We start from the raw sequence: 23,736 nt of genomic DNA, 5'->3' as shown, positions 1-23,736 counted from the left end.
GTTACAAAATTAGTCTTTGCTTTTTACCATCCCACATATTCTGCATGTCGTTACGTGCATATCACCTCTTCATTCGCTATATATGTTTCTGAATATGACCATTTTCACCAAAATTTTAAGCTAATGGCTGAAGTTCATGATCGGTTTTATACTCTAACGCATAAATGTATAAAAACTAAGCCTACAGTTGACTGATCAATTTAGGTCATTTATACAACCGTCTTAGCCGCCCTTAAGCAAAACTTATCATACTTCGTATTCTACTATAGTACTCTCTTAAAAGTCTCTAGTTTCTAACTCTTAATGCTTAAAGGGATTGAAAGTAATACTCATATCAACAAAGTGTACTTTCTTTTCTGGTTATCCATGCGAAAGAACTCCACAGTTAAGCGCTTAGCTGAGAGTAGTCTCCACAATTAAGCGTGCTTAATTGGCTGAGAGTAGTCTTAGGATGGGTGACCTCCTGGGAAGGTTCCCGGGATGCGCATGAGTGAAGACAAAATGCGCTGAAAAAGACCCGTGTTGATCTGTGGGTCATTTACACTGCCTGACGGGCTACCGTGAGTGACCGCACCCGACCCTAGGTTTTGGCCGGGGTGTTACAATGGTGGAGCAAGAGTAAAAACGGGTAATCGTCCCCTCTAAACAATAAAGAAACTTAGTAGCTAGATCAAGCTCCATAATTTCAAATTATAATGTCATTACTAAAAGTGAAAACAGATAGATAGGCCGGGGAAGCTGGGGTAGGATTGTAGGAATTGGTTAATTTAACTTTGAAAACTCCTTTTCATGATTAAAAAGCTAATTTAACTTACTTTTTTTGACTTCAACGTCATTTGATGTAATAATGTTGCACAAAGTCTGGCGATACCGCGGGATCAACAGTCTCAATTTACTAAAGACGACACACTAGTTTTACACTTTTACAGCTGCTTTTACTACCAGTCAGGTCTACAACATTATTAACTTTTTTACTGGAAATAATAATCGTACCCCCTCCATTCAACTCCACAAGGCCACTATCTCTTTTGCACACTATTCACAAGCGGATATTAAACTTCAATTTTCTCTCGATAAATAAGTGAAAATATATTCATGTGAGATCTTATTTGATTAGTCTTTAAGGGTACATTAAAAATATCTAACTTTTATAATTTTTGCAAATACGTAACTAAAGATATTTGTCAAGTAAAAGTCGCGTTGGCAAACGTTATAAAGCATAATGACCTTATGGAGTTGAATGGAGAGAGTATTAAATATAGGAGGTTTTCCAGTGTAATTAAACAAGTAGGAAAATGGGAAAAGGCGACGGTGCGCAACTGGCAAAGATGCCCTTTTTCTACCTTTTCCTTTACGTGTTCTATATCCGAGTATCAATTCAATTCTTCAATTATTTGGATTTTGAATTATTAATTTAATTTCCATAGACTAATAAAGTTGATCCTCACTAATATTAATCTATCAAATTTTGATGATCATTTTCTCATTCACTCGAAAAGAATGAGATATCTTCTTCGTAAATCAAGTTTATTTTATACGGAGTATTTTGATAAATAAGATCATTAAACATCATTGAACGACCTCAACTCATATTATAGGGTTCACTTAATGAAGATTTTCCGTAATAATAATTACATTGGACCATACAACGATTTTTATATACTCGTAAGATTTTAAAAGAGGCCGTGAATCAATATGACCACTTACACTAATACATTATAGCTAGTCCCGACAAAATTAATCCGTCTTGATTCTCTTAACACCACTAATACCCAACCTAACACCTAAACTACTTCAATAAAGGACCTTAGTTATGACGAAAAAGGCCAGACCAACCTCCACCCCCACCCTCACCCACACATTTTAAGTTTATCTACATTTTAATGAATAAATTATCACTCCACGCCTGACCCGCTGGTTGAGTGTAAGTATTCCCTACAAGATTGCGTGTTTAAAACTTGCCCCCCTCACTATTAATTTCAAGATCCGCGAACTACAAACCCGACTACCCGAGCATGACCCGCAAATCCGCAACCCAATTTACTCGTCTCAACCCATTATTAGCCGACCTGGAATGTTTTTTTGTTATAAACTGAATATTATCCTTATAGAACTTTGTACTAAACTACTAATAGACTCGAAATAACCCGGCTAGAAACAAATCGACCTAATCTCGACCCAAACCCGACCCTATTACCCATTTACCACCTCTAATCATTGCGTTTGCATACAACACTCTTACCAAGACCAACCGAAACTTCCTTTAAGCCATACTGAAAGTATTTTGGGTCGCTTTTCTTCCGTCGTTACTCTGTGTGGTACAAGTAGTCAAGTGCTCATCACTCTTCAATATCTCTTTCCCTCTCTTTACACATCCATTGGTTCATTGTACTTTTCTGTTTTCTACAGACAATTGGGTCCCTTTCATACACTTTTTAGCTACAATTTAATTCTTAGTGCACTCCACAGCTTAAAATTCTAACACAACCTTTGTAGCAGTATACACTCTCTCAAGTCACAATTATTCTAGCTTATCAAAAAAGTTGAGGAAAAAAAAAACCAAAAAATAGTGTTCATACTGTCTTAAAACAAGCTACATTTATAATTCTCATGTTTTTTCACCATTTTAAGTGATTATAGGATCTGGGTTTTGTTAATTTGTTGAAAAAATAAGTGGGTTTTTTAGAAGGTGGAGAAAATGGCAGGGGGAGGTGCACCACAACCTAAGCAAGATGAATTGTTACCACATCCTGTTAAAGATCAGCTTCCTGGTGTTTCGTATTGCATTACTAGTCCGCCCCCTTGGCGTTCGTTTCTTTCTTAAAAACTCTTACGATCATAGCTTGTTTTTACGGTTTATGTTACTCGACCCCAAATTCATTTGTAAATTATACGTTGTGTGCTTGAATTTATATTGTTTATTTTTCACGGATCATGTTACCCGACCTCAAATTCATTTATTGTACTATTTTTGTTACGGTAGTAGAGTTTTCTAGTTGGTGTGCTAATGGTTGAATTTATATGGTTTTTATTTTTACGTTTCATGTTACCTGACCCCAAATTAATTTGTGAATTACGCGTTGTGTTGTTGTGTTCTATTTTATTTTACGATTGATAATGATGGTAGAATTTTGTAGGTGGTGGGGTTGAATTTATTTTGGTTTTTATTCATGTACTCAATTGAAGATATGGTATATTCATGTTTTTAGTGTGTTAATTGTGAGGTAGATTTTATTGATTGTGACAGTAAAAAAATAAAATTGTGGTCCAATATTAGTTGGGTGTTTCTGTTTTTATGAGAATGTTTCCTTAATTCCGTGTACGGTGTAAATGTACTCTGTCGCTCGTTATGTGAGAGCATTATTTTAACCGTTTTAACGATTTATGGTGTTTTTTGAGTGACGGAGTTTTTGTGCTGATTATACCATGTGGGTGAATTTGGTACAGCTGAGGCTATCTTGCTTGGATTTCAGCATTACTTGGTGATGTTAGGGACAACTGTGCTAATTCCGACTTACTTGGTTCCACAGATGGGAGGAGATAAAGTAACTTTCGACATTAACTAACCGTAATCTTTGTAGATGATTAGTTAAATTAATTTGTTACTCCGTATAATGAATTTTATGGTAATTATATGTAGGAGGAGAAAGCTAGAATGATTCAGACCTTGCTGTTTGTTGCTGGTTTAAACACATTATTCCAGTCACTGTTTGGTACGCGATTGCCAGCGATTATTGGGGGATCTTATACCTATGTTCCTACTACAATTTCGATTGTTTTGGCTGGTCGATACAGCAACATTGTTGACCCTCATGAGGTTGGTCCAGTGAATTTCCTAACCCTTATTATAAGTGACAACTCTTTGGTGTATTTATGTTCCTGTGGCGGCTGTTGATTTGTTAAATGGCACATTTTGCAGAAGTTCCATGCTATTGTTCGGGGAATTCAAGGTTCGCTTATTGTTGCATCGGTTCTACAAATTGTTCTTGGATTCAGTGGTCTTTGGCGGAATGTTGTCAGGTACCTAAAATGTTTTCAAGGCAAAATCAGTCTCATGTAATTCTATATGAAATCCCAAGTTTTTGCCATTTTTGATACATTCTCTGTCTATTAGGTTCCTAAGCCCTCTGTCAGCTGCTCCATTGGTGTCCCTTGTTGGATTCGGATTGTATGCGTTAGGTTTTCCGGGGGTAAGTGCTCTATTGTTTGACAGAGTGTAGTACAAATGTTATGTAACCTCATTTTAGTTACAATGCTTAACATTTCATGTATGTTTTCGTCATTATACATATGTTTTTTAATAGGTTGCAAAATGTGTCGAGATAGGCCTTCCACATCTTATCATTCTACTCATCTTGTCTCAGGTAACTTTATTTACATTCACGACGAGAATTTCATGCTTTCTGTTATGTTAGTCCTTAATTCTGAACTTCACAGCATAATTGTCAATACTATGTCCGACTGTCTGCAGTACATACCTCATCTAATGCGGAGTGAAAGAAATATATTTGACCGATTTGCTGTTTTGATCTCGGTGGCTATTGTATGGATGTATGCTCTCCTACTCACGGTTGGAGGTGCTTATAAGCACAGACCTCAGACAACCCAGACGAGCTGTAGAACTGATCGCGCTGGCATCATTACTGGTGCTCCTTGGTAAGGCCTTGTGTTTCCTAAACCACTCTAGTTTGGGATGATCTCAATCGGAGTTGGTCTCATACACGAGACTTGCTGAATGTGTACGTGTGCAGGATAACTGTTCCATACCCATTTCAATGGGGAGCTCCAACTTTTAATGCTGGAGAAGCATTTGCAATGATGATGGCCTCATTTGTCGCACTCGTGGAGGTTTGTTACTATTTTTAACTGCAGAACAGACAGAGCATTACTGTATTTTCAACAGTAGGTGGATTATACATCTGATGTAGTACATCAGATAGTATAATTTTTGAGCATTAAGATAAAGTTTTTGAGTTTTAATCTAAATTTTTTGAGTTTTATTTTAAAGTTTTTGAGTTTATTTACTTAAACTTTAATCTCAAAAAGTTACATTATAACTCAAAAAAATTACATATAAGCTCAAAAAAAATTGATTTTTGACATCATAAAACTAAAATGTAATTTATAAACTCTATAGTACTCGAAAAAATACACAAAAACTCAAAAAGTCATTAAGTATGATGTAGTACATCCGATGTACAATCCTTTTTCTCTATTTTCAATGGCAATTCAATATTTATACTGACTTGTTTTTTCACTGACATCATAGTCTACTGGCTCATTCATTGCGGTTTCACGATATGCTAGCGCGACTCCTGTGCCACCATCTGTTCTCAGTCGCGGAATCGGTTGGCAGGTAACACACGAATTGAATCAATAATCACCATTAAGAAATATTTCCTAGGAATACATCCATTGACGAATGAATACACCTTATATCAACTGAAGTTTCTTACATTCTTCTGGTTTACCACTGACTTCCTTGCCTTTTCCCTTTCGTTCCGTCATTTTGCTCAGGGAGTGGGAATTCTTCTGTCTGGAATATTCGGAACTGGCAATGGTTCTTCCGTATCAGTGTAAGAATATACGACATATATTCCATTCATTAACAACCATAGTTGTTTACGAGTTTATTTACAGTGTATTAATTTTGGAAGTTGGAATATGAGATGTTGCTTGCGCTGTTTACTGGCAGGGAGAATGCTGGTTTGCTGGCACTGACACGTGTTGGCAGTCGACGGGTGGTACAGATTGCCGCTGGTTTCATGATATTCTTTTCCATACTCGGTAAGCATCTCTGATGACTAACAGTCTTAACACCTTTGACATAGCTCATACACTTCAGGCACATGAAACTTACCCCTTTTTTATGATCTAAGGTAAATTTGGAGCAGTTTTTGCTTCCATTCCAGCACCAATGGTAGCGGCGCTATACTGCCTTTTCTTTGCTTATGTCGGTACGTTTTTTCCTCTTAAGAAAAACCCTTCATAAGACCATTCTTGTAAAAAAAACACTGTTGTATTTATGCTGTTAATTCAATTTCAAACAGGCTCAGCAGGCCTCGGCTTCCTTCAATTCTGCAACTTGAACTGCTTCCGAACAAAGTTCATTTTAGGATTCTCCATTTTCCTCGGTTTATCAATACCTCAATACTTCAACCAATACACGGCTGTGAATGGATATGGTCCTGTCCACACTCATGCCAGATGGGTACTATATCATTCCCTTCTTCGTATATTATCAAAATCGGCCATGAATTTTTGACTGAATGAGTACATATTTTTATTGGATTGGCAGTTCAATGATATGGTGAATGTACCCTTCTCCTCGGAACCCTTTGTAGCAGGGCTACTTGCTTTTTTCTTGGATGTCACGCTAAGGAAAAAGGACAGTGCTAGTCGGAAAGATAGAGGAATGATATGGTGGGATAGATTCAGATCATTCAAGTCTGACACTAGGAGCGAGGAGTTCTACTCATTACCCTTCAACCTTAACAAGTTCTTCCCATCTGTTTGATCACAAGTCATGTTTCCATTAGATGAAGTCAGAGTAATTAATGTTCATAGTTGTCGTAGATTGTCGCTGATCTTGTTAGCTTTTCCAGAATTCTAGTCTCGGCTTTGTAGATGAAAGAAACCGAAATAGTTAAGGGATAATCGTCTATAGTTTTGTTCAAATAATGCTTCCTTCTGTCTAGTAATCAGTGAAATGAAACCAACGGCGAAAGAGGGCAGTTTCGTCTTTCACTTGTTGCCTACTTTATTTTCTATCCGTTGTTACAAAACTAAGCTAAGCTCTTTTTGTAGTTTTGTTCAAACAATGTCATGTGATTTGAATGAAAGTTGCTGCATTTTATAGTAACATGAGCATCTATTTTTTTGCCTAGCATCTTCAATCTGTTAACCTCTTTTTCAAAAGTTATTCCTCTGGCAAAAATAATGTATAATTGTCGCGTTCTCTGCGATTCTCAAGGGTTAAGTTGAATTATTGAGTTCCAACAATTATTCGAAAGCAGTCGTGTTCATTGTTCAATATTTTATAGTAAACGTACTCCGTATACTAAAAGTCACATTCTAATCACCAAAAGTACAAGAAGGATCCAAGGTTACAAGAGGTTTGTTTCGATTATAAGGAGCCAAGATTATTGTATTGGCCAATCTAACAAGTAATAATACTTCGCAGCGCCTATTAACAATAAACCCAATATACTTGCCGGAAATTTTATGGATTTACAATCTGTCCGACTGTCTGCAGTACATACCTCATTTAATTCGCGGTGAGAGAAATATATTTGACCGATTTGCTGTTTTGATCTCGGTGGCCATTAGCAAATTTTCTAGATGTCCATAGTCCATACTTCCTTGATTCCTAAACTCCCAGCCCAAGGAGCTCCAACTTTTGCTGCTGGAGAAGCATTTGCCGCGATGATGGCCCTTTTTTTCGCACAACCAAGTTTGTTAAAATTTTAACTGCAGAACAGACATAGCTTTAGGCGCATTCTTTCCGCTTATTTTCACTTTTATTTTCTTCGATTCATTTATTCGATTGATTCATTCAATTCGATTGATTCGATTCTTCATTCATTCGATTGATTCGATTCGATTCATTCGATTCGATTCGATTCATTGATTCGGCTCCATTCGATTCGATTCGATTAAATTTCACTCCATTAAATTCAACTCATTTCAGCTTTACTAATTTAAATAATAGTTATTATTAATTTTGTTAACAATAATACTATTTTTTTTAATATTAATATTATTTATTATTTATTATTATTATAATTATAATTAATAATATTGTTAATAATTTATTTATTTATTTATATATTATTATTACTATTATTATTATTATTATGATGATGATGATGATGATGAATATTATTATTAAAATGAATAATAATGTTATTAATGTTAATGTTAATGTTAATGTTAATGTTATTGTTGTTGTTGTTGTTGTTGTTGTTGATATTATTATTATTATTATTATTATTATTATTATTATTATTATTATTATTATTATTGTCGTTGTTATTATAATTATTATTGGTATTATTATTATTAAAATTCATAACATTTTTTGGTATTATTATTAAAATTCATAACATTTATTATTAATATTATTAATGAGGCACACCGAACCGACTTGACTCACTTGCCAATAGGGGGTCTTACAAGTCAACACGCTTGCCAACATGGTTACAAATTAGCTTGGTACCCTACGAATCACAAATCGTTAAAAGCGAATTCTATCAAGTTGATTACTGAAAATACATGTAACACATTTTCTATAAGCGATTCGCGAATCGGTAAGGCGTATTCATAGCGAATATGGTAACCGTGCTTGCCAAACCATCATTTGAGGTACACATAAAACCTTTAAATATCTCACTATTCACCAATCAATGGTAACAACTTCTCACCAACAACTTCCTCTCTCTAGAAGTAAGACTAATCGAGCTACTACAAGAGGGCAGAGAGACCTTAGTTTCAAGCAATGTCCCGACTAACCACCATTACCATAAGACATCGAGAAAGGACCTTTTGCATACCCTCTGAGGCCTTTGTTACGCGTGAAAGATCCATCCGAAGAGAGCAAGCATAGGCTCGAGATACTATATGAGAGTAGAGCGTTGACTCAACCTGAATTCGAGCAACGCTTACTTGAGTGTTTTTATTCTAAACAATTATTTTACTAATATCATTATTAATATGACCTTATTGATTATTATTGTTATTAAAAATATTATTAGTAGAAAAATACTATTTTTTCATTATTATAATTTATGATTATTCATATATAATATTATAATTTTTTTCTTATAAATATTAATTTTAGTATTACTATTATACTATGAATATTAATATATTATAGTTGATAATAACAATAATATTGAATACTATTATTATTATTAATATGATTATTTCAGTTTAATTCAAATCAATTGACTTTATTCGATTCGATTCGATTCATTCATTTCTATTCGATTCGATTCGATTCGATTGATTCACTCCATTCGATTCGATTCGATTCGATTCGATCCATTCGATTCGATTCATTTCGATTCGATTCGATTCAATCTATTGATTCGATTCGATTCGATTCAAACTCTAAAAGCGAAAAAACAGGGCCTCTCAGTACTTACAATGGCGATAACTAATTTGCCTATGATTAGACTACTATCAGCTATTTGAAACTATCTCTGCCATGACTCGTGGTAGACTCGTCCCTCTAAGCACCCAGCAAAAATCCATACATCAACCTGCTAAGACTGACTGCTCACCATAGTGGATCACGGCAGATAACTATATTGACTTTTCATCCTAGTTTGACCGATGATGGTTTTTCTTATTTTCCGTCTCGTTAGGTGAAATAAATTTCATTTTGTTTCCCAAATTCTCTCCCTAAATCACTAATGCCACCTTGGATGATACTGGCAATTTTATGTCAATGAATAGTTCTGATAATGTTATATCACAAATTCTCATTATAGACGGACACTATCCGTCTATACGTATAAACGGATATCATTTTCCCTCACAAAATATCCATTTGCCATAAAGTGGGAACACTGGGAAGCACATGAGAATGCCCCACCTTGCCCCCATACCCATTTTATTAGAGGTCTTTACCCGTCTGTTCGCCCCACCCGTCTATACCAAGATCTATTTATGTTATATACTCCCTCCATTCAACTCCACTTTACATGTATTCCATTTCCGTCCATTCAACTCCACTTTACAGGTTTCCTTATTTGGCTAAAAAAATGACAATTTTATCCTTATTGAAAATCTTTATTTACAAAAAATGCCACCCAAACCCCACACTAACCCACCATAAAACCCCACTTTTATGTTTTTTTAATATTTTTAACCTCTTCTTTTCTTTCCCCATGTACTTTTAATACTTTTTTTAATCCGCTCCTTAATATCCGTGTAAAACCAAAGTTGCAAAGTGGAGTTGAATTGAGGGAGTAGTCCACATTCAATAACCCGTCTGATATGTTTGTTTCTCCCTACCATCCAGAACAAAGGTTACAATTGTTTTTTGGCCTATTTATGATCGTAGAAAATCTTTGATATTATTCTTAATCTTTGATATTATTCTTTATCTTATTTGATTTATAATCATGAATGTTATAAAAATAGTTCTGATAATGTTATAATAATGTAAAACTAAAGATATGCACGTTACAAAAAATGTCTCAACAAATATGATAAAGCAACTGTAATCTTAAAAGGGTCTCGACAAGTGTGATAAAATAACTGTTACCTTTGGTCTAAATGGGAGTCCATCATAGAGTTTCAGGAGTAAACTATAAAAAAAGGACCTAAAGTATCCCAAAATGTAGCCATAAGGACCTAAAGTATCAAACACTAGCATTAAGGACCTGAGATGGATCTCCGTCAACTAAGTCGTTATATGCCACAACAATTACAACACATTCTGTCAAAAATATAAATTAAGCTAGAAAGATACTATAAATTATACACTATGGCACAATAATTACTCTGCCGCGGTATGTCATAACTAGACTTGTTAAAATCCGACTCAACTCCTAAACCCAACTCGATCCCACCCAAATATTTCGACTCACAACCCATTCAACACGTTCCCGAAATATCCCGTTAATTTAGGGTCGAGACCCGATCCGAAGGGATTCATTGGGTCAAAGATAAATAAGTTTTTATATCAAAAATCTACTCCGTAATATTTATATGTTCGAAAAATAAGTATTCATATGAGACTGGACTAGACCCAAGACCGACCCGTTTAACAGTCATATGGGTTAGGCCGAATACGTGACATGTGAAATACAAGCTGTGTTAGGATTAGAATACGGGTAAGAAAATAGCTAGTTTCCAACGTCTTGTTTTTTCTTTTACCATGTTTTAAATCGAAAATATCTTCTTTAATAAACTAAAACATATTTAATACTCACTCCGTCATGGTCATTTGTTTACCTTTTGTTTTGGCACAAAGACCAAGGAAAAAGAATAAGGCCAATTTATTTTGACACAAACACAAGGAAAGAGAATAAGACCAATTATTAGATGATAAGTGGAACAAAATGAGTGTGTGGGATCAAATTGCTCATCAGATGCATTTCCAAAATAAAAAGGTAAACAATTGACCGAGACACTCAAAAATTGAAAAGGTGAACAAATGGCCAGAACTAGACTTAGCAAAATCGAGCCGACTCGAATAACCCGACCCGACACCCAAACTCAACCTGATCCCGAATTGACCCGCCCCGTATTACCCGAGCCAAAATTTTTATTGTTGCAAATTAATTATTATCCCCAAATAATTTTAATGAGGTTGAATTTACGAGTCAGATTTTAACAAGTCTAGTTATGACATATAACGACAGAGTAATTATTGTGCCATAGTGTATAATTGTTGTGGCATATAACGGCTAAGTTAACGGAGATGCATCTCAGGTCCTTAGCGCTAGTGTTTGATACTTTAGGTCCTCATCGCTACATTTTGGGATACTTTAAGTCCTTTCTTTGTAGTTTACTCAGAGTTTCAGTGTTGAAAATTGGAATAACCGAAAATATGTTAATTAAAACTCACATCCACTAGCAGAACTATTAATGGTATCCAAACTTTTTTTTGTAAAGGTAAAGGACGACACTCCCGCATCGTCGATAATTAAGTCATTTATTTTCTCATTCTATTATCCAACAAACCGGGTTGATCAGGGATTATAAAGAATGCGAATTTAACAAAATTAAGGATATGAGGAATGTAGGTCGCAACCAGGCCCCCAAATCAGGAGAATCAGAGGGAGCAGACAATTGACCTAAATGAAACTTAATCTCCGTGCACATTACCATGCTTCCTTCATTCTTATTTTCCAGAGCATCGGCTTATTTGTACACGTTTCGTACTATATATCTATCTATACTAATAAACACCAACAACAGAAAAAAGTTTTAAAACATCGGAAGCATCAGTTTTAAAAAGCTCGAATTTTTTAATCATCAAGCTGATTAGTCAGTAAACGTTGTTATATCAATCATCATTTGCTCCCAATCAATCAATATAACTACAAAAACAATGTTTTTTAAAAAAAAAAAAAAAAATATGAAATAGATATAAATATAATTAGAATTGAGATCGAAATCGGATTCAGAATTGAACGAAGAAAGAAAAGGAGGCGGGGAATTGGTATGGAAAAAGTGATTGTGATGATTCGGAAGGGAGGATTAGTTGTTCTTATAAATGGGGGATTTTACAAAACCCTAGATGTAGAATTGTTTGTGGGGAGTGGTGACGGTATGGGCTTGCTAAGTTACATACATGAATAAAGGGGCCTCGTCCAACTAGTCTTGAAGATTATTGTTCATCAAACGCGGCCCCCCATGAATCCATGATCATAAGTTCATAACCATCATAATAAGTAGACCTCGTAATTGGATAGATCGGATTCGAGTCGGGTATGGATTAGGTCACTTGGTGCGGACACGAATTAATCGACTACTAAAATGACTTCGGACACGTGGTTGAAAAATAGGGAGAAAAAGGGATGTGGTCCAGTACGACCTCTCGAACGGCTCAAATTGAAGTGCATAATACACGATTTTCGGGATTCTAGGGTCCCTGAATAAAATTTTCCAAAAATCACACAGAAAATTCCTCGGATCAGGTAAAGCGGCCACACAAAATTTGAGGAACACCGGAGGATATTTAGGAGTGTCGGTATGCCATAAAACAGCATACGTCGGTCCTAGGATAATCGTGAAAAGGGATTAATAATTTAATACTCTCTATTTGGGGCTTAAAGCGAAAAGGTTAACTCCTGAAATAACCACGGACACGAGGTATAAAAACCGTTGGGGAAATAAACGTGGTTCGGTACGACATCTTGAACGACTCAAATTGCGATTTTCGGGATTTCAGGGTCCCGAAACAAAATTCTCCGGAAATCACACAGAAGGTTCCTCAGATCAGGTAAATCGGCCACACAAAATTTGAGGAGCAGCGGAGAATATTTGGGGGTGCCGATATATGATAAACCAGCATTCATCAAACTCCAAAATTCGTGAAAAATGGATTAATAATCATTATTTGGGGCATAAATCGAATAGGTTAACTCCTGAAATGACATCGGGCACGTGGTAGAAAAATTGGAAGAAAAAGAAAGGTGTTGTGATACGACTTCCCGAGCAGCTGAAATTGAAGTGTATATAATACACGATTATCGGGATTTCGAGGTCTTAGAACAAAATTGTCCGAAAATCAAACAGAAGGTTCCTCGGATCACGTAAATCGGTCACCCAAAATTTGAGAAGCATCGGAGGACATATGCGGGTGTCGGTATGCGATAAACCAACATTCGTCGAACCTCGGATAATCGTGAAAAATGGATTAATACTCATTATTTGAGGCTGAAATCAAATAGATTCTTGAAATGACCCCGGACACGTGGTAAAAAAACCGGGAAAAAAATAAACGTGGTCCAATACGACTTCCCGAGCGGCTCAAATTGAAGTGTATAATACACGATTTTCGGGATTCCAAGGTCCCAGAACAAAATTCTCTGGAAATCACATAGAAAGTTCCTCAGATCTGGTAAATAGGCCACACAAAATTTGAGGAGCAACGGATGACATATAGAAGTGCCGGTATACGATAAACCAGCGTTTGAGAGTGCCGATATACTCTAGTTAAACTAATAATATTATATCTTATTTTCCGAGACAAATTAACATATTCTTATAAGATCTCATCGTGTAAAACGTCTCATACAAGACTAGAGTTGTAGAAACACATACGCTATGTTTGGCAAAACTAACTGAAAAGGTAGCTGAAACCTGAAAAGGTAGCTGAAAACTGAAAAGCTAACTGAAACCTGAAAAGGTAACTGATAAGGTATCTGAAAATTAGAAGCTGATAAGGTAGCTGATTATATAAAAAAAATGTTTGGCAAACTAACTGAAAAGGTAACTGATTTTGATGAAATGACGTAAAAGGATATGATAATTATTTAATAGTATAGAATGAAGGGGTAAAAAGGGAAAATTACATCAAATCAGTTATCTGAAATCTCAAATGCTACTCTAGATAGCATTTCATTTCAAGTAGCTTATTTGGTTAAATAAGCTACTTGCCAAACGCTTACGGAAAAATAAGGTATCTAAAATTTTGGTCAAATAAGCTACTTTGACCAAATCAGGTACCTGAAATGTCTTGCCAAACAGGGCCATAAACCTCAAACTGCATGTAAATGGGTGCACAATTGCACATACATAAAAATGGGCTGATTTTTTATCCGAGAGCTTTGGGCAACCTTTGTTCATAACTTGGGCTTCTTTGACCTCCAGCAATCAGCATGAGCCAAGTTAGGCCTAATGGCCCAGCCTATTGAAGAGAGGCATGAGCTGATGATTAACTCAGTTTTATCATAACACGGTCTCATATTAAGGGCATTAGCAATAGAAGTTCATCAAGAGGTTTGTAGGATGACATGTCCATCATTTTAGAGGTTTGTCAACAAACCTTCTATTGTTGGTGATGAGTGTTGAGGTTCATGGATGAGAGGGGTTACAAATTAGTAACCAGGTTTGTAGAGAGAGAATGTGAGAGGAGAAAAAGTATAGTGGGCCATGATATAAACCTTGAAGAGGTTTATTTGTTGTTGGTGGGAGGTTTGTAGGTAAATGAGTTTGTAAATTAGCTTATGTGGCATGAGAACAAACCTCTTAGAGGTTCATCTATTGCTAATGCCCTAAGTGGTGGTTAATAAAACAACTAGCTTCAATTACTGATAAGTTTTTTTTTTTTTTTTTTTTTTTTTTTTTTTGACAAAGCAATTACTGGTAACTAATTATGCCCGTTTCTACAATAAGATAGGGGTTTGACCCATATCTCTGAGCATGGAGTAAACATCTTGATTCTTGATCAGCAGTTTATCTGTGTGTAAGAGCACCCGTTGTGAAGACATTACTTACTATTCTAGACGGTGAACACCCCGATATAACGGTATATACCAAAAAAAAAAAAGACCAAGGAAAGTAACAAAGCACTTGCTTATAGTAAAGTTGGTTGGTATGTTTTTTTGGTTCCAGAGCACACTATGTCACCGGTGAAAATCGAACCCCCAATTTCATAGTTGGGGGTAACAGAGCTATTAACATCTGAGCTAGCTCTTATTCTCACAGTAAGTTGGTAGACTGTGAGCAAAAATCTATTAACAATATATAAGCAAGATCTATTCTAGAACAAAATATCATTGCCTTGATCTGATTATCACTAATTATTAATCAACAGCTTAACACCAACCTATGTTAATTTGTCAGGAGACACAGAATCGACTATGATTACAGTATATCACCAAAGTTTCTCCATAGATACTTAATTACTTATTAATCTTGATTATTTATACCCACCAAAGCAATTCTTAAGAGGCAATCATAGTTAGAGATAAAATTAGAAAGTGAGTTACGATCAACAATAAAGAGATCGCGTAAACAAATAAAGGTGTACGGTGTATTATTGTATCTCAACAATTTATTGAGAGAATGTCTCTCTCAAATTTTTGTAATTCTCAAGATTTCAAACTCAAATTGTATAATTTAACTAAAATCGTAGTTATAATACGTTGAAAGAAGTATTTTTTAAATTGATGCACAATTTATGTGTGCTTTAGACTAGGGAAAAGTATTATTAATCGCATATTCGCATGTACCAACCCATAAATTACCGTATACACTGAGCTACTTTCCCTGTCTTCGTCATTTATTTATTTTTGATATACACTGAGATACTTCCTCTGTCTTCGTCATTTATTTATTTTTGATTTTGGCACAAAGACCAAGAAAAAGTGAGGGGACCATTTATAGGTATATTGTGATTGAGTGATATGTGATGGATGATCAAATTACTATACAAAAATATTCTCAATATAAAAAAGATAAACAATGAATAAAACACCTATAATCGAGATGTAGAGACTAACTAATAGTGTTAGTCAATCGTACAAATAATTGCCCAATCTAGTTTAACTAGTGCCTAGTGGGTAGATGACATTATCATAAAGAGTAGTAGCCCATATCAGTAAGAGCATAACCTAAGTGTAATCTTTTGCTAATCTTTGACCATCTTTAATTTAATTTCTTTGCAACTTAATTATTATTTATTTGATAAGTTGTCATTTGGTCTAGAGTGTGTGTTTGATGTGTTGTATATTGGGTTTTTAAAGGCATACAAATTTCCGAATAAGATAAATCTAACAATGTAAACGTCAATTATCTAAAAAACTGTGCAATTTTAACACCCCATTAGCTACATAGCTGCTACGTAAGCTATTGTTCTTATCGACACCACCTAAGATAATAACTTTCAGAATACTTAAGCCAATGCAATGAGTATATGATTCTGAAATTCTACGTTTCATTTACAAGTTATTAATCAAACTTTCATGACTTATTTAAGATACGAGAGTACGAGAATTTTTAACCATTTAAATTATTATTATATATTTAAATAATTTTCTTTGAGCTAATCACCAATTGACCACAACATGATAACTTTGAAAATACCTAGGGAGCTAATTCAAATCCTATCCATCTTGATTCTTGATTATCATCACTAATGAAGTAATGATGATAGATTTGATAGGAAAGGATATAGAATAATACTTTGTATTTTAATTATATACTTATCTTTATGATAAGAATCTTTAGTTTAAATTTGTCCATATTAAGTCTAATAGAACTATACAAGTAGCTACTTACTTTAGTGCACGTAGTAGTCTTTTGGCCGAAATGCTAATGCTATGGTCTTTGTTTTCGTTTGGGTGGAGTATTGATCATTAATTCTAAAGATGATTTCATTACTTCAAATAATATCTAGTTTACAGTATGATTAATTTAAATTCTGTTCTTTTAAATTGAATGAAATTGAATTGAGCTGAACTAAATTGAATTGCTAAGATAAATAAAACTGAAATATTGAACTAAACTGAATGAGAGCTGAAATTAAGTCGAAAAGAACATGACTTTAGAGTGCCACACACATCTATAATTTTACTAATTAGCAAATTTGTCAAGAATGTTTCAGGGTGGAAATGGGCGAGATCAAGAAATTAATTAATTGCGATGTTTTCAATCCAAAGAATTACAAAACTTGGGAAGAGACACTCTCTTACTAACTTATGATTAAGAAATCAATATTTGTTACTCTATCTTTTGTTTTTAACCTTTTATTATTGATCGTGACTCGAGTTTACTCTTTCTTTTAGTACATAGTTTCATAACAATAAAGCATATACTCCCTCTGCCCCGGTCATTTGTTGTCCTTTTCTATTTTGGGGTGTTTCAGTCATTTGTTGTCCTTTCTATTTTAAGAATTAACTTGATGAGTAATTTGATCATTCTCATTCACTTTGTTCCACTTGTCATTTGGTTATTGACCCTCTCCTATTTCCTTGATCTTTGTGCCAAAATCAAAGGACAACAATTGACCGGGACGGAGGGAGTACTTATTTTCTAAAACTTCTCATTTTATCTTTTAACAAATATTATTCATTAGAAACTCTCAAGTCTCAAGTCTTATTAAGCCTTATTATAACATGAATTAAAGTTTTTCAATAATTTTTTTTATGGAAGAATTTAAAAATACGTTATCCATCATATTATCGTACACCTCTAGCCAATTCACATAAATGTCAATACTTTCTTGGTGATGAAAACTGTTGACCTAATTTTAATTTCTCAATAATCAGTTTCTACGATAAGGTGATATACCCGATATTATAAAATTTCCATTATATCTTGTGACAACTCAAAAAAAATTGAATCTCTAGGAAAGCTAATAATCTGATATTTGTAGGACAGTGCCACACTGGTGACTGTGGTGAGGAACAAAGGATGCCACCATTTAAGCATAACCACAAGACGTGATATATCTTTAGGCATGAAAATATATAATCATGCATTATGCATATACAACTTCTGGTTATTGTTCATCTATATACGATTCAGAAACTTTCTTGTTGGATTGAGCTGTACATAATTGCTATTTGCCTTTCTCAAAATTTTATGCTTTATTCTCTACACATCATCTATAATCATTTCATTTACTTTATGAATAATAGTGCAAATTTTGTCTAAGAATAAGACATGAGAAGAGAAAATATCGACGATATTATTGGCTTATAGCAATAGTAAACCTTTAATTCCTACAAATTAAAAACACCAAAATTTTATTAATGGAAACATTTCGGGTACAACTAACATGAACAATGGAAAAAAAGGATTATACATGCAGATGTAGAGTAACATTGAATAACTATATCAAGCTTTTTTGAGCATTTAAGTTTCTAATTTATATTTTAATATTTTGATGTTAATATTCAAATTTAATTAAGCTTATATGTATTACGGAGTATTTTTTAGGTTACATTCTAAATGTAAGTGATGGGGCATATTCTCGCACCACGACTCCAAAGATATCGAAAGCAAGTCAAAGATATCCACAAAGAAGTTCGACGACTTAGACGACCTGGCCGTCGTCCCATCGGCTGTCACTGGGTCTCGGCCTAGAACCCGCCAAATAGGGACACATATCCGCGTACTCACATCCAAGACCTTCGGCCGCCCGCCATAGGTCCATCGGCCGAGGGTAGAACGATCTTTCCACCGATAGCCACTTGGCCACTTGGCCACTACGTGACAAAAGGTGAAAGCCTATAAATACTCCTCAACCTTCCTTGAGGAAGGGATCCAAGAAACTGAACCTAAATACACTATTCATCTGGAGAGGCCGAGAGGAACGATAGAGACGCGAGGAATCCAACTCAAGACATTATTCTACGAGCCACGGGTGGTAACGATACTTGCTCTGGAATTACACCCGGAACAATTGGCGCCGTCTGTGGGAAAAAGACACTAGAAGCTAGTCATATTCATTCCCAAACAAAAACCCACCCAAAAAGCTAAGAAAATGTCGAAACAACAAGAGGTATTCGTGACGGACGAAACCGAATTTTACCACGATGATACCGTCCACAAATCTGGAGTCGTGCAACCCTCCACCGGCGGAGTAATCCAACCAGAATTCGGGATGCCAATAATACCCGACACGCCGCAGCCAACCAACCAGGTCACCATCATGGGGCAGGTGGTTGACGTAGCGAAACTGAAAGTGCTCCTGGACCTAATCAGTAATACGCCTGCTCACACTGTCACGCCGACAAGAGCGGCGGAAACCGTCCAGGAGACCAGGGCCCAAAACGTGACTCCGAGAAATTTGAACGGAGCACTAGGAGAAGCTGACCCAGCCAAGACGCCGGGGGAGCCCAAAGTGGGCGCGGTAGACCTAAGTCCTTCCCGCACTCGTGGGAGGACAGCGTCCCCGCCGCACGAACGAGGCTTACCCCAAAGGAGCCGAGGGAGTCCGACTCGGCGAGTTGGAGAAGAAGTCCGAGTCGAAGAAGGAGCCCCTCCCGCTACGGGGGGAGGAGCCAGGTTAGGGATGCAAGGAGCCGATCGCCGCGTGTCGTTCGACACATGGTTAGGCAGCCCCTCAACTCCTACGTCCTGGAAGTCCCGGTGCCGCATAAGCTCAAGTTACCACCTCTGTCATACAAGGGAGATAGTGATCCACCACCACGCCGAGGCTTTCGAGTCTTACATGTCGGTATGGGAGCAGCCCGACGAGGTCTCAGTGCCGAATTTTCCCAACAACTTTGCATGGGATGGCTCGGAGAGTGGTACAAAGGGCTTCCCGACGGCTCGGTGTACTATTACGCCGACCTAAAGAACGCCTTCCTAGCCCAGTACTCTTGCAACAAGAGAAGAGCCGTAGAGACATCTGACCTCCTGACTATCAGACAGGAGGGGGGCGAGTCTCTCCGGAGCTATGTGAAGAGGTTTGATGGAAAGGTCCAGCAGATTCGAGAAATTAATCCCGAGCCCGGCCTTGCGCGATGAAGGGCCTCCCAAGGGGAGCCTTAAAAACGAGCTCATCAAGAGCGGAGGCCCGGGCTTGGACGCCGCCGCCGGAAGTTGGCCGACCAAGCCATCAAGGTGGAAGACTATCACAAGACCTGGGTAGATCCCAGCGAAGCCGAGCACTCAGAAAAGAAGAGTCACAGGCAGGACAGTCAGGACGAAGGACGCCGCGACAACAACGGTTCGCGGTCCGATGGAAGACGCTGTGAGAATAACAGATCACGGTTGGACAGATCCGACCGGAGGCATGACTCGGCGGGCGCCGGATGGAACTCAGGAACGTACCACCAGAGGCGGTATAGTGAGAAAACCCCTCTCGTCGTATCAGCCGCCGAGGTCTTCTCCCTGAGCAAAAACGAGGGCCAGAAGTGGGAGAGACCCCCCAAGCCGGGAGTGACGGGGGAACGAGCCGGTAAATGCAATCGAGCCAAAACCTCGATCACCTCGGCCAAAGCCGGGGGTGACGGGGGAACGAGCCGGTAAATGCAATCGAGCCAAAACCTCGATCACCTCGGCCAAAACCGGGAGTGACGGGGGAACAAGCCGAAAGATGCAATCGAGCCAAAACCTCGATCACCTCGGCCAAAGCCGGAGTGACAGGGAACGAGCCGCAAATGCAATCGAGCCAAAACCTCGATCACCTCGGCCAAAGCCGGGGGTGACGGGGGAACGAGCCGGTAAATGCAATCGAGCCAAAACCTCGATCACCTCGGCCAAAACCGGGAGTGACGGGGGAACAAGCCGAAAGATGCAATCGAGCCAAAACCTCGATCACCTCGGCCAAAGCCGGGAGTGACGGGGGAACGAGCCGGTAAATGCAATCGAGCCAAAACCTCGATCACCTCGGCCGAAGCCAGGAGTGACGGGGGAACGAGCCGGTAAATGCAATCGAGCCAAAACCTCGATCACCTCGGCCAAAGCCGGGAGTGACAGGGGAACGAGCCGGTAAATGCAATCGAGCCAAAACCTCGATCACCTCGGCTAATTAAAACCGAGGGCGACGGGGGAACGAGCCGATATGCCTAGATATTTACAACGGCAGTCAGAACGTAAACTCGATCACCTCGGCTAACTAAGACCGAGAGTAACGAGGGAACCACGACTTGCCCTCGGCTAATTAAGACCGAGCTTAAGAATGTATAAGTACCGTTGAGACGCAAAATCCGACACCTCGGCGAATTAAGACCGAGCGTGAACGAGGACGCAATCAATAATGGTCTATAGATACGAACGCTGTCGTCGCGCCGTAACCCCGATTCCTCGGCCAAGGCCGGAAAGCAAGCAGCGCGGGGCCACAACGACCGATATGCCTAGATATTTACAACGGCGGTCAGAACGTAAACTCGATCACCTCGGCTAACTAAGACCGAGAGTGACGAGGGAACCACGACTTGCCCTCGGCTAATTAAGACCGAGTTTAAGAATGTATAAGTACCGTTGAGACGCAAATCTGACACCTCGGCGAATTAAGACCGAGCGTGAACGAGGACGCAATCAATAATGGTCTATAGATACGAACGCTGTCGCGCCGTAACCCCGATTCCCTCGGCCAAGGCCGAAAAGCAGCGGGGCCACAACGACCGATATGCCTAGATATTTACAACGGCAGTCAGAACGTAAACTCGATCACCTCGGCTAACTAAGACCGAGAGTGACGAGGGAACCACGACTTGCCCTCGGCTAATTAAGACCGAGTTTAAGAATGTATAAGTACCGTTGAGACGCAAATCTGACACCTCGGCGAATTAAGACCGAGCGTGAACGAGGACGCAATCAATAATGGTCTATAGATACGAACGCTGTCGCGCCGTAACCCCGATTCCCTCGGCCAAGGCCGGAAAGCAGCGGGGCCACAACGACCGATACGCTAACATGTTTACGGCGGTTGGGACACGCTCCTTGACGCCAATGCCAATCAACGTATCTTCTTCAACACGCTCCTTGGTATCTACTTGCCAAACGGTCCACTCTCAACCCCCGGTCTCGGCCAACGTCTCTCTTTTTTCCACATCGGATGTCCATTACACATCCATGTGGAGGGGGATAGGTACGGCCTAAGCGAGACCAAGCCGAGGTAGAAGAAGTCGGGCGTAAAATTTTTACTTGCGCAGAATATACGCTCGACATACATCGGAGCCCATACCACGGCATAGACTACGCTGGGGCAAATTGATGGGGCATATTCGCACCACGACCGGCATAGATATCGAGCAAGGTCAAAGATATCCACAAAGAAGCGACGACTTAGACAAACCCTGGCCGTCGTCTATCGGCTGTCACTTGGGTCTCGGCCTAAGAACTCCGCCAAATGGGACACATATCCGCGTACTCACATCCAAGACCCTCGCCCCGCCATAGGTCCATCGGCCGAGGGTAGAACAGTCTTTCCACCTGATAGCCACTTGGCCACTTGGCCACTACGTGACAAAAGGTGAAAGCCTATAAATACTCCTCAACCTTCCTTGAGGAAGGGATCCAAGAAACTGAACCTAAATACACTATTCATCTGGAGAGGCCGAGAGGAACGATAGAGACGCGAGGAATCCAACTCAAGACATTATTCTACGAGCCACGGGTGGTAACGATACTTGCTCTGGAATTACACCCGGAACAGTAAGCTTTTGAGCTAAATGTTTACGTGAAGAAGCTAAAAATGTACTCCCTCTCATTCACAATAAACCTCTCATTTCATTTTGGCACAAATATTAAGGAAACACACTACCCCACCATATAATTAAATTTCAACCACACAAATACACTACCCCACCATACAATTAAATTTGGAGCACACAAACACTTACCAAAAAAGGAAATGAGGAGGTTATTGTGAATAGACGGAAAAGGAAATAGGAAAGTTTATTTTGACTGGGAGGGAGTATGTATTAAAACTCGTAATCTTTATAATAAAATTTGAAAACTTTATTATAAAGTTTAAAAACTATACCATCCGTTGTCACTACATAACTATAACTGATGATATCGTCTATGAAGTATATGAAAAACCATAAAAAATGGAAGAAAAAAGGATATCCATAGTCCATACCAACAGAATTTATGGATTATTCTGTTTACATTTTTGAGTTAATTTAAGGTTTGTCTACGTAATTTGCTAATTTTATAGAAGCAATAATTGTAGACGTGCTGTACATTTCCAACAATTAACATACATCATCATGTAAGCAAACTTGTCCTATACAAACGCTCGGTATTATTATTACGAGACAAAAGAAATTAAAACAGGAAAAGTGGATATAAACCAAAATCAAAGCAAAATGGAACACCATAAAGAGAGAAAAAAAAAACATGCATATAATTATAAGCAGCCAAATGAATTTATTGGACTAGGAAGGATTAGGATAACACGTCATCATATTCAATTAGTTTTGTGTAAACCTGTCTTTACATAAATTATATAAATATTAATCAAAATTATAACCTTTCTGAGAGTAAGGTAGTTGTTTAACGAACCGTTTCACAATATAGTTGTGTAAGGTTTTCTTACACAAGTATTTGCGAACTATATTGACCATGCTCTTCTTTTTTTTTTTTTTTCATATGAAGGCATGAAGCGCAAAGCCAGTACAATATAGGAGGGTGGAGGATTCGAACCTGTAACAACCTATTATCACGAATTCACGATAACCTAGTCTTAACTACTAGACTAAAACCTCTTCGATATTGACCATACTTGCAATCACGACTATCACACATACATGTTAAGATGATATAGCCGTTCCAAGAAAGACGTTACTGTATCTCGATAATACTTGT

General features: G+C 37.8%; 1 protein-coding gene and 2 non-coding genes across 3 annotated transcripts; 1 reads left to right on the top strand and 2 right to left on the bottom strand.

Annotated features, from left to right (window-relative positions):
• Positions 1 to 2,465: 2,465 nt before the first annotated feature.
• Positions 2,466 to 6,862, top strand: LOC141644249 (nucleobase-ascorbate transporter 7-like). The gene is made up of 14 exons (XM_074453721.1): positions 2,466 to 2,807; positions 3,448 to 3,545; positions 3,641 to 3,817; positions 3,920 to 4,020; positions 4,115 to 4,190; positions 4,305 to 4,364; positions 4,472 to 4,656; positions 4,752 to 4,848; positions 5,270 to 5,356; positions 5,518 to 5,576; positions 5,696 to 5,787; positions 5,880 to 5,957; positions 6,051 to 6,211; positions 6,299 to 6,862. Exons 1-14 carry the CDS (start codon positions 2,699 to 2,701, stop codon positions 6,515 to 6,517), a joined length of 1,599 nt encoding a protein of 532 aa, XP_074309822.1. The 5' UTR covers positions 2,466 to 2,698; the 3' UTR covers positions 6,518 to 6,862.
• A 4,889-nt stretch (positions 6,863 to 11,751) lies between these two features.
• LOC141645275 (small nucleolar RNA snoR100) lies at positions 11,752 to 11,857 on the bottom strand. The gene has a single exon (XR_012544857.1). It is a non-coding gene; the product is annotated as a small nucleolar RNA snoR100 (small nucleolar RNA).
• Positions 11,858 to 11,954: 97 nt separating this feature from the next.
• LOC141645458 (small nucleolar RNA SNORD36) lies at positions 11,955 to 12,039 on the bottom strand. Its single transcript, XR_012544940.1, has one exon. It is a non-coding gene; the product is annotated as a small nucleolar RNA SNORD36 (small nucleolar RNA).
• Between the last annotated feature and the right edge of the window lie 11,697 nt (positions 12,040 to 23,736).

This window comes from Silene latifolia, chromosome 2 (assembly GCF_048544455.1).
Source record: "Silene latifolia isolate original U9 population chromosome 2, ASM4854445v1, whole genome shotgun sequence".
Lineage (NCBI taxonomy): Eukaryota > Viridiplantae > Streptophyta > Magnoliopsida > Caryophyllales > Caryophyllaceae > Silene > Silene latifolia.
Note: the sequence above shows the minus strand (reverse complement) of the source record. Positions and strands in the feature narration are given on the sequence as shown.